The 10,631-nt window shown below is 49.5% G+C and overlaps 2 protein-coding genes across 5 annotated transcripts; one reads left to right on the forward strand and one right to left on the reverse strand.

Moving 5' to 3' along the window:
- The first annotated feature begins 59 nt into the window (after window positions 1-59).
- LOC118625343 (mitochondrial chaperone BCS1) lies at window positions 60-3,947 on the forward strand. Of its 4 annotated transcripts, none has more exons than XM_036254239.1 (8): window positions 60-106; window positions 1,235-1,257; window positions 1,705-1,844; window positions 2,032-2,226; window positions 2,493-2,556; window positions 2,793-2,962; window positions 3,378-3,495; window positions 3,644-3,947. In XM_036254239.1, the coding sequence occupies exons 1-8, from the start codon at window positions 101-103 to the stop codon at window positions 3,891-3,893; spliced, it is 966 nt and encodes a 321-aa protein (XP_036110132.1). In that variant the 5' UTR covers window positions 60-100; the 3' UTR covers window positions 3,894-3,947. The 4 variants fall into 4 exon arrangements, with proteins under 4 accessions (XP_036110132.1, XP_036110131.1, XP_036110136.1 ...); XM_036254238.1 differs by having other exon boundaries at window positions 61-106; window positions 1,235-1,603; XM_036254243.1 differs by lacking the exon at window positions 1,235-1,257 and having other exon boundaries at window positions 67-106.
- Window positions 3,948-4,401: 454 nt separating this feature from the next.
- Window positions 4,402-10,397, reverse strand: RNF25 (ring finger protein 25). Its single transcript, XM_036254154.1, has 10 exons — window positions 10,331-10,397; window positions 8,197-8,271; window positions 7,845-7,947; window positions 7,672-7,739; window positions 7,510-7,579; window positions 6,278-6,349; window positions 6,043-6,180; window positions 5,652-5,744; window positions 5,242-5,376; window positions 4,402-5,038 (listed from the first exon to the last, which is right to left on the reverse strand). The coding sequence occupies exons 1-10, from the start codon at window positions 10,369-10,371 to the stop codon at window positions 4,463-4,465; spliced, it is 1,371 nt and encodes a 456-aa protein (XP_036110047.1). The 5' UTR covers window positions 10,372-10,397; the 3' UTR covers window positions 4,402-4,462.
- Window positions 10,398-10,631: the final 234 nt, after the last annotated feature.

Below are 10,631 nucleotides of genomic sequence, written 5' to 3' on the forward strand. Positions count from 1 at the left end.
GCGGAGCGGGAAGTAGATGAAAGAGCTCGGGGGTGGGGCCGAGCAGCGCTTCCCTGGACTGCGGAGGGGTGAAACCATTGAGAGGGAGGGCCAGAGAGCCATGGCGGTAAGGGGATGGAGTGATGGATTATCGCAAACCGCGTTGCTGGAAGAGCAAGTTGGGGTGTGGAGGGCGTTCGGGAGAGGGCGTCCGACTAGGGCCCGGAGCGGGAAGGGCTTTGTCTGTGGCCTTACATGCATAGGTATTTGGAATTCTGGATCCAACTCTGAGCCTCAGCGGAGGTCACTGCTGTCAGTTCTTCCCGCGTGCCAGGCGCAAAGTGGCAGGAGGCGGGGGAGGCGTACCAGACAATCGGCTTCCTACTCTTCGGGATCTTACAGCCTAGAATTAGATCTGGTCACGTTTTATTGCGGAGAATTATGAAAAATCTCCCCGGAGGAAGTAGCAAATGGGCAGGACTTCAGTTGGAAAGAATAAATTAGGATGGGTTTCGAGTCGAGAAAAGTGCTTAAGCCAGGAGGTGGGAGGTGGTTTGCATATTTGTTCAACAGAGTTTTAGGATTTAAGCTATGAAAGGTAGGTGGAGGGCTTTGAGTACCAGGCAGAGGAATTTTTACCTAATTCAAGGGTCTGTTGAAAGGTGTTGGGAGTAGGGAGAGAAATAGGATTGAAGCTGATCTTTATGAAGGAAAACCTGGACCCCTGTGTAGCCGTTTGAGAGACAGGTGAGAGATACTGAAAGGCTAAATAGGACATTAGGAATGAGCATATAAAGGAGAGGATATTTGAAGGACATTACTCATTGTAACAAGGTATGGTGGTTACTGACAGGTCAATGGAAATGAGTGGCTTCATTCCTTGCTAACTCTGGCCAGTGGGCCCCTTTCTATCTCAGCTGGTCCCAGGGACTACAAAAATTCTGTACATTTGTTATCCTGTTGTGAAGCCAGTTACACTGTTCTCTTAGGATTAAAGACTCTCTAGATTCGTTCTCTGGCAGGAAACTGAAGTATGAACAGGATCATGAAGGGCAAAATGGGACCAAGGGCCTGGAGTCTCAGCCCTTGCCAACACCATGGCCACCTCACAAATGGGGGATAGCAAAGCACACAGTAGCTGACCTGTCTTTCCTGCTCCCAGCTCTTGCAGGAGGGAAGGTGGGGGAGGAGAATTGAGTCCAGTTTCTCAACTAATCTTGTGTTTTTTCCCATTTCCATTGCTTCCCATCCCCAGGTTTTGAAATTGTCTCAGGGCCTGTAAGTTTCGGTGTATCCCTTTCAAGATGCCACTTTCAGACTTTGTTTTGGCCCTGAAGGACAATCCCTACTTTGGGGCTGGATTTGGGCTGGTGGGTGTGGGCACAGCCCTGGCCCTGGCCCGGAAGGGTGCCCAACTGGGCCTGGTGGCATTTCGGCGCCATTACATGATCACACTGGAAGTCCCTGCTCGAGACAGGAGCTATGCCTGGTTGCTTAGCTGGCTCACCCGGCACAGTACCCGTACTCAGCACCTGAGTGTCGAGACCTCGTACCTTCAGCATGAGAGTGGTCGCATCTCCACTAAGTTTGAATTTATCCCTAGCCCTGGAAACCACTTTATCTGGTAAGGTTGGGAGCCAGGAAGGGCTCTGAGAGTAGAAAAGGAGAATGAGGGGAGCTGAGTTTGACCCATTCATTCACCCCAGTTTGACCATTCCTATTCAGGTATCAGGGGAAATGGATCCGAGTGGAACGAAGCCGAGAGATGCAGATGATAGACCTGCAGACGGGTACTCCTTGGGAATCTGTCACCTTCACAGCTCTGGGAACTGACCGCAAGGTTTTCTTCAACATCCTGGAGGAAGGTGTGGGGTGATACAGGCAGGCTCTGTGGGGAGTTGCAGGGTTGGGGGCATTTGACATCAGAGGAAGAGAAGCTTGGAGGATCTGAACCCATGGAAGCAGGGGCTGGGGTAAGCTATTTTGGCACAGCTCTGCCTTAGTTGCATGGCAGTGAGGAATATTGGCTTTGTCTCATCTCCGCCCTCCCAGCTCGAGAGTTAGCCTTGCAGCAGGAAGAAGGGAAGACAGTGATGTACACAGCCATGGGCTCTGAATGGCGCCCTTTTGGATATCCACGCCGGCGGCGGCCTCTGAATTCTGTGGTTCTAGAACAGGGTCTGGCTGACCGAATTATCAGAGACATTCGGGAATTCATTGATAACCCCAAGTGGTACACTGACAGAGGTGAGAAGCAGCTGGGGTCTTGGCCAGGCTGTTATTGATGTGGTGTTAGGGCAGGAAGAAACAGGCTAGTCTGTGGCCAGATGGGGGTGGATATATAGCTCTAGCCCAATTCCTAGAGAAGTAAAAAGGAAAGTTGTTTACGGAGATTATTTCTTTCAATACCAAGGTCCTTGAACCTCCAGAAAGTAGGGTTGGGAATGAATGTGGACATTTGGGGCAGAGTACATGATTGACTTCAGGTCTTATCATCCTGGTTGTATTCCCAGGCATTCCCTACAGACGTGGCTACCTGCTTTATGGGCCCCCTGGCTGTGGAAAGAGCAGTTTTATGTGAGTAGAGTCAATATTTCTCTTAACCCTCAAACTGGAGAAAAACTGGGTTGATGGGATTGGAAAGAGAAATATATGTGGGGAACAGGGGCCAGGATAAACATAAGACACGTGGAACGTTAGGGTCGGGTGGTGGAAGGGTTGGGCCTGAGACACCTAGTATAGTTAGGAAGGAGCAGTTGGGCCCAAGGACGAATTCCCAGATTGCCAACCACCTGTCCTGCCATCCTCCATAGCACAGCCCTGGCTGGGGAGCTGGAGCACAGCATCTGCCTGCTGAGTCTCACAGACTCTAGCCTCTCCGATGACCGGCTCAACCACCTGCTGAGTGTGGCCCCACAGCAGAGCTTGGTGCTCCTGGAGGATGTGGATGCTGCCTTTCTCAGTCGAGACCTGGCTGTGCAGGGTAAGTGAAGGGATTTGAGGGAAGGGGTGTTTCTAAATGAGGAATGGTAGAAAGTAGAAACCCAGAAGGCTGATGGAATATGTGTGGGTTAGCAAGAGCCCAGAAGCTAAGGTAAGAAGGGGAATGTGGTAGGGAATAAAAAGGGCTAGATTTAACCTGGCCAGTGTGGCTCAGTGGTTGAGCATCAACCCATGCAACCAAGAGGTCGCCATTTCGATTCCTGGTCAGGGCACATGCCCAGGTTGTGGGCCCGATTAATCCCCAGTGAGGGGCTTGCAGGAGGTGGCCAGTCAATGTTCTCTCTCATCGGTGTTTCCCTAGTATCAATAAAGAAAAAAATAAAAATAAAAAAAGGGCTAGTTTTAAGCGGGGATAACTCACCACCTATGCTTCTTTTATCTCTGCCTTCCTCTAGACCCAGTGAAGTACCAAGGTCTAGGTCGTCTCACTTTCAGTGGACTGCTCAATGCCTTGGATGGTGTGGCTTCCACTGAGGCCCGCATTGTGTTCATGACTACCAACCATGTTGACAGGTAGGAAGGAGTGAGGTACTCTGAGACTGTGAGGCTAGACTTCACCTACTCTGAACCTTGGGAGGTCCAGGAAGTTCAGAAGGGACCATCATTTTGGGGGGTATCAGTGGTACTACTGCTTGTAACTGTTTTGCTGCCTTCTCCTTAGACTGGACCCTGCCCTGATACGTCCAGGGCGAGTAGACCTGAAGGAGTACGTGGGCTACTGCTCACACTGGCAGTTGACTCAGATGTTCCAGAGATTCTATCCAGGGCAAGCACCTTCTTTGGCAGAGACCTTTGCAGAATGTGTCCTTCAAGCTACAACTCAGATCAGTCCTGCCCAAGTGCAGGGTTACTTCATGCTATATAAAAATGACCCTACAGGGGCAATTCAAAATGCTGAGTCCCTGAGGTGACAACTAGGCTATACTCAGCTTTCTCTAGGGGATTAATAAACACCTACCATACTACTCTGGTCTCTGACTTCCTGGTATTGGTACTTGAATAAAATGCAGGGGCTGTAATCACAGATACCTACGGGGCCATCAAGCATCCACCTATACTAGTGTTAGTGACACAGCCTAAGACAAATGGGGAAGAAGAGACACTATAGTAAACAGAAAAGTATATATATAAAAATGTGGGCATATACACAGTGGGTTACAAAGCACAGTGATTCCTGCAGATTCTGCTTAAATGTTGGCTGGCGTCCATTAGTTTTCCCTGAAACCTACTACACTAGCTGAGATGTCAGACTCCTCTTGACCTAGACCCAAATCTCATGGGTTAACAAACCTCAGGACAAATTTGAGGGAATATTGGCTTTGTCTCATCTCCGCTACTCTGACACACTTGTCTTGCTAGGAATTTAGAAAGACAGCCATTCTTAACAGGTTTGGCGCTACTGAGCAAAGAAAGGCAAACAAGGCCAAATCTCTTTATTGCCCCCCTCCTATCCCCACTTCCCTGTCCCCCCACAGTACTGCTAGGAACCATCCTCAGATTCCAGGCTCAAGGGCTCCCTTCGAGTACCAGGTTGGTAGGCTCCCCGACCCCGAGGCAGGCGGGGATAGGAAGAACCTGGTGTCCGACTCTTGGAGCGCTCCCAGCGAGCACAGTCCCGATTCCTGCGGGGTGGGAGACCCTGCCAGTTGCCAGGCCCATTCTCTTGGGAATGACCTTCAACCTCTTGGTTATGGGGTTCTCGCTTTATGTCCATGGGCTCCTTGGGGGGCCTCTCGGGAGGTGGCAGTTCCTGGGTGTCATTAGTACCTTTGGGGGCATTGTACTCCCCTCCCTTTAGGTGCCTCCGTTCAGGCTGTCTCCAGGGGCCTCGATGGGCCCGGGGGGGATCTAGGATAGCTTTCTGTGTCTCGCCCAACCTTTGCTGATTTGGCCCAGTCCCTGGAATCTTCTCACATGTGTACTGGGAAGCCACCAGCAGAGGAGTTGACTGAGTAGGTTGGGCAGATGAAATGGACAGTTCTGTGGCAAGGGCACTGGGTGCTTGGGATCCTCTGGAGGTATCTACAGCTGACTCAGGTTCCAAATGGGCAGGTGGCTAGAAAGAAGTGAGCAGATGCTGTGAAGGCGATTCATTTTCTCACAGCAGGGAACTTCAGGTCTCTCGCCCACTGAATGAACTGACCACCATCAGCCTAGAACCACCCTGGGTGGAACAAAGCTCACCCTAGGGCCATGTCAGAGGGGTGTTCATAGGAAGGTTGGTATCATTAGGGAAGGAGTGGGAACCCCTTTCCTCACCTGCTGGAGGCTGATAAAGTACCGGTTACGCTCAGCCTCAAGGTCAATGATGCCCCCCCTCTCCTGCTGCCTCTGGTAGAGCTGCTTGAGTTCTTCTTGCTGGCGCAAGCTCTCCGCATTGGGCTGGTATACCTCCTGGAGGGAATGGAGCAGATTGGCAGGGAGGGAAGATTAAACAGAGGGCAGACCCGAAACCCTGCTCTTCCAGGACTGCCTCAGGAAATCTGCACAAGGTTCTTGGTTTTATCCCTCAGATTTGGGCTCCTGAATGAACCTTGGGCTCCCTGTAGCTTTGTAGAGGTCCCAGGTTGAGGCCAATTCCAGAGCCCATGCTAGGCAAACAAGATGCCCTTCCTCCCTCCTTGGAGAATAGCATATTCCTGGCTCAGATTAGAAGGGAGTTCCCTTACCATGGGCTGTTGGGGCTCAGGGGCTGCTTTCAGTGAGGCAAGATCATACACGAGGGGCTCTCTGCACACCGGACATTGCACACCAGCAGCCTTCTAAAAAGAGAGGAGAAAACCACACCCCTGCTTCATGGCCCAGGGTGACCACCACCTGCCCAACCCCATCTGCTGAGGGCTGGGATGGAAGGGCACAGGTATGCCTATTCAGTGAGGTGGGACAGCAGGGGTCATCTAGCCAGAGGTCTGGAAACCTCTAAAACTGCATCCAGTGTGATTACATGTATATAAGAAGTGAGTGTTCTTTAGTATGACCATAAGAAGGTTAACAGCTAGAGGGAGAGAAAAGGTTGTGAGTCTGTGGTGTCCAGCCGTAAGCAGGGACCAGCGGGCTGACCTGTTTGGTTGCGGCATGCTGCTGTTCCTGTTCCTGTCCTTGAGCCTGCAGCTCGTGCTCCATGTGCTGGATGTACCGAGCAAGACAGTGGCAGTGGAAGTAGTGGTAACAGGGTGTTTTGGTAAAGGCCTCGTTCTCCTGGAGGGAGTATGGATATAGGATACTGTGTCAGAGCTCTCTCACGAACCCTCTGCTGCCCATCCCAAGCAGATCCCGGGTCCCAAGAGAGACCCACCTGGAAACCATAGAGGCAGATGACACATTGGCCATGAGGGATGTTGTTATCTGTGAGAATTTCCTTCCCTTTCTGAGAAGAGAGAAGACACTGTTCAAACACAGAGGCAGTAGCAAGGACTGTGAGTAAAACCTGTCTACTATTCCCAGGATTAACTGGCTGGGCTGTCTCTCACCAAGCCAATTTGTTACCTTATGCTCACACTTGTCTATCTTGGTGATGCTCCCTCTGCTTGGAATCAATCCTGCTCTAAGTCCCTGCCCCTCCTCCCAAATCTGCCCCTCTCCAAAATCCAACTTAATTGTTTTCCCTCTCATTTAGTCACCTTTGATAGCTCTTGAAGATGAAAATAATATACCTTAGAGAAAAAAAATGTTCAATGAAAACATCTTCTGGGAGGCCTTTCTTGGTAAACTCCCTTTGAAATCACTGCCCCACTGAGTTTGTCCTGGAGTCGGCTTTCAGAAATAAAGCCAAGGCATGGACAACCCGAAGGAACAAAGAATTCAAAAGGCATCAAGTTGATCTATCAAATATGCATTTCAATAGCTAATAATCTGGAATTCCACAAAGTTCAAAGCTGCATTGTGGAGGCCGGCCCAGGAGTGCTATATGGTCTATGCACATTCTCTCTGACACCAGACCACCCACCTTTATTCTTTTCTGAACATTTCTCTAAAAAAATCAAAGTAGAGGAAAACAAGACTGTACTTAACTGTTTTTCATCTCAAACAGCAAAAGTGATCTGTGTATATTAATTAACTTGTAGTTCTAGGTGTTGCTTCACGTGGGTTGTTTCCTTCACTAGGATAGAAACTCAGTAAAGAACCATGACTTTTTCTAGTCAGCTCTAATGGCAGACTAGCCTTCAAATGTTCATGTATGGCAAAGACCCTCCAGGCAGGATCCATCTCTTGCTACTTTCAGTTGTCAGTGCCAAGAGAACAAGAAATGCACTGAAACTAAAACAATAATGCAAGTTAAAGAGGAAAAGTAATTTCCTATCAAGATGTTATAGGCGACTTGGGAATGCTATAGAATTGCCTGTCTTTTTGGGAGATTTTGTTTGAAACAGAAGAAAAGTCTTGTCTTCCTGCATTTAGACCTCACCTAAACAAGGACTAAATGAATGAACTCAGATATATTCACAATTCTAGGCCATGACTTCCCTTGAAAGAAACTGCTTTAGCTTGAAGGAAAAGGACATCTCCCCAGGCTAGAATACCTCTTACCTCAATGAGTTCATACAGCATGGCAGTACCCAGCCCAGCTGTGGCCACATGGCTCAGTGCCTGTGAGATCCTGGAGGAAGACAAACCAAACATTAGGCCTTCTCCCTTTCTCACCAGACTGAGCTGTATCCCAAGTGTTCCTGCTCTAACCAGCCCACTTACTTGTGGATCTGTTCATCTGAGAGTCCTCGGGGGTTACGAATAGAGATCTGTGGCACCTCATTGGGATACTAGTATGAGAAAACCACAAGTTACTGCTAAAGCACTCCACCCTAGGACCTGTCCCCTTCCTCCCTTTGCTGCCATAAGGTGGGGGGTGGGGGTGGGGGGCTCACCTGTGCTGGGACCTGAAGCACCAGGGTGAAGCAAACATACTGTGAATCCTGGTCTTCTGCAGTGGCAGGGTGCAGGGTGATGTAGACTTCCCATGGTGAAGATCTGTAGGTGGAAGAAGTGGAGACCTGGGATGTGATTGGGCAGGGGTTGGAAGGTGGGGGAGGATGGGAGTTAGATAGTGAAGTGGGCAGAGGAAGTAAGCATTGGGCTCACTCTTTTTTGGGGGGAAATGAAAGGATTAGTCTTTATCTACACGAGAGAAACATTATCTCTGAATCAAGGCTCACAGATTCTGCATGGAATCCTCTCATTTCTAATGGGACTCATGCCCACCCCTAGGTGAATACGTACCTGCCATTTCCTTTAACCACCTGTAGTTCATCCAGATAGATAGATTCTAACACCTCGATTTCAGAGGGAAGGACCCTAGAGAGACAGAGTTTGAAACATCATTTCTGTCAACAGATGAGGAAAGACATTCCCAGGAAGGTGAAGGGAGGACTAGCCCAAATCTCAAGGCTTAACAGAGGCAGAACTCAGATGAGAACCTGGTTTCCCGACTCCTTAAGTTTCTTTGTACTATTGATTGTTCCTTAGTGGCCATCTCTCTGACCCAGAAATATTATGTCCATTGATTAACATCAAGGTTACCAATACCACTCTTGGCTTTCCCTACACTATTGTTCATGTGGATCCCAGTATCTACATATACTGCCCATACCAGGCACCCTAAACCTTCTGAATAGATACCAACTTGAATAGACCAAGGTGATATAAAAGGAGATACTAACCTGAGAAGATCAAGGTGATATAAAAGCTCTGTTGTAGTGGAAGAGCCATCAGCCTTGAAGTCATTAATAGGTACCAATCACTTAGCACCCATGTGATCTGAGTTAGTTATTTATCCTTATAAGCCTGAGTTAACATATCCAAATACCACCACCTACTCTCTAGAGTTATTGTGAGGCTGAAAGGGATTTATGTAAGGTACCTACTAGCATCTTGGCCACAGTAGCTAGTCCATATTTGTATATAACCTTTTCTCTTAAAAGGAAAGAAGGATGTAGTTAGTATTCAACCCATTTATGACCCTGCTGTATAGCTGAGCTACAGCAACCTGTACAGAACCAGTGGTTCTGATGTAAATCAGAGGACACACGTTTTTAATCACAGAAGCGGCAGTCATGACATGTAAGGTGACGTTGACAATACGTGAACAGATGCATGCTTGGTTTACTTTCTTATAGGTATATTGTTCCCCTTCACCAAGAGCAGTGCTGCTCTTGGCATGACCTATGTATCAGTGGTCCTCAAAACTGAAGCCTCAGAGCACCACAGTCTAGCGGTGCAGTCACTGCTACCCTCCCTATGGGTCAGAGAGTCCCCTCAGAATCCTAATGTTCCCCGGAACAAGTTGAAAACCATGAGTCTAGATGGCTCCAATAAAGGCCAGCATGGCTGGGCTTCCTGAATCAATGAAACACTGGGGTGTAGCCTCCATCAAGAGGCCCTTCAATACTTCACTCAGCCCAGAGCTGTGACTTGAGCCTTGATGTGGGGTATGGGAGGGGATGATGGTAAAGTGGTGACAGAAAAGGGGTGGGGGTGGGGATGGTAGAATATCCTAGTACTAAGGTCATAAGATTTGAAATCAGCCAACCTGGATTCCTAGTCACAACTATGTACCTCTTGGCAAATCATTCTACCCGTCAGGCTCCATCTAGTCTCCTCAGATGCCTACATCTCAGAGTTATTAAGGAAGAGGCCAGTGTATGTTACAAATCCATCCTGATTCTCTCAACCACTTATGAGGTGATGCCACACCCACTTTTTCACAGCAGAGGACACTGACTCACAGAAGATGGGTGGCCTGCTGAGCATCACACAGCTAATAAAATGTGGACTGAACCCACGTAAATCCTTTTTCCAAATCCCAGAGTCCTTTCAGGTTCTGGACTCTTTTAAGAATGCTTGAGAGAAGGACTAAGAGAGCTTTTTTTGTTAAGTGTAAGGCTTTATTCACACAACAGTCCTCAGTACTGTCGGAGAGAGAGAAGGCTGAGGAAAACCTCGGCAGAAATAGGTTGATCCGGGGGGAAGGGGGGCAGGAGCTGGAGGACATCGGTTCGGGGAGGTTAAAGGGGAGGTGGGGTGATCTGATGTGCAGGCATCCCCCGGGACCCTGAGCAATTCACTTCGAGAAGAGACAATGGGATGGAATGAGGCCAGAGGAGTGGGAATCCCACTAGACAAGGCGCGGCTCGCCCTGGCCTGGTCAGCGCAGGTCCGGTCGTCTCTCGCTGAGATTAGCGCCCCTCCACCCACCGCTCCTCAGTCCAGAAGCTCTCAGAGAAAGATGTCAGCGTCTCTGCCATCCCTCATTCCTCGCTCCGCCCCACATGCCCGCCATACGGGCCGTCCACGGCCGCCACTCTCCCCCAGACCGGATCCAGGCGGTCAGCCAAAGCCCATGCCCCCAAGTTACCAGTCCTCCTCCCCTGCAGCCGCCGACGAAGATGTCGCCATGTCTTCTCCGGCCCACAGCCGGAACCGGAAATACCCGGGTTAATCGGAAAGTTAAGGGGGTGGCGGCAGTGTGGCTAGCGGCCGTTTCTAGGCAACCGCAGACTATGGGTCTTTGGTGGGTCCTGAGAGCCAAGAGGCGGTTCGGAAGTGCCTTAAAAAGTGCCTAAGGACGGTCCACCGTTTCACCCACACCTCTGAATACCTTTGTCCTCTGGACCTCTGACCAGCTGTAGCAGCACAATTGGTAACAATGGGAGTCT

This window comes from Molossus molossus, unplaced genomic scaffold (genome assembly GCF_014108415.1).
Source record: "Molossus molossus isolate mMolMol1 unplaced genomic scaffold, mMolMol1.p scaffold_m16_p_11, whole genome shotgun sequence".
Lineage (NCBI taxonomy): Eukaryota > Metazoa > Chordata > Mammalia > Chiroptera > Molossidae > Molossus > Molossus molossus.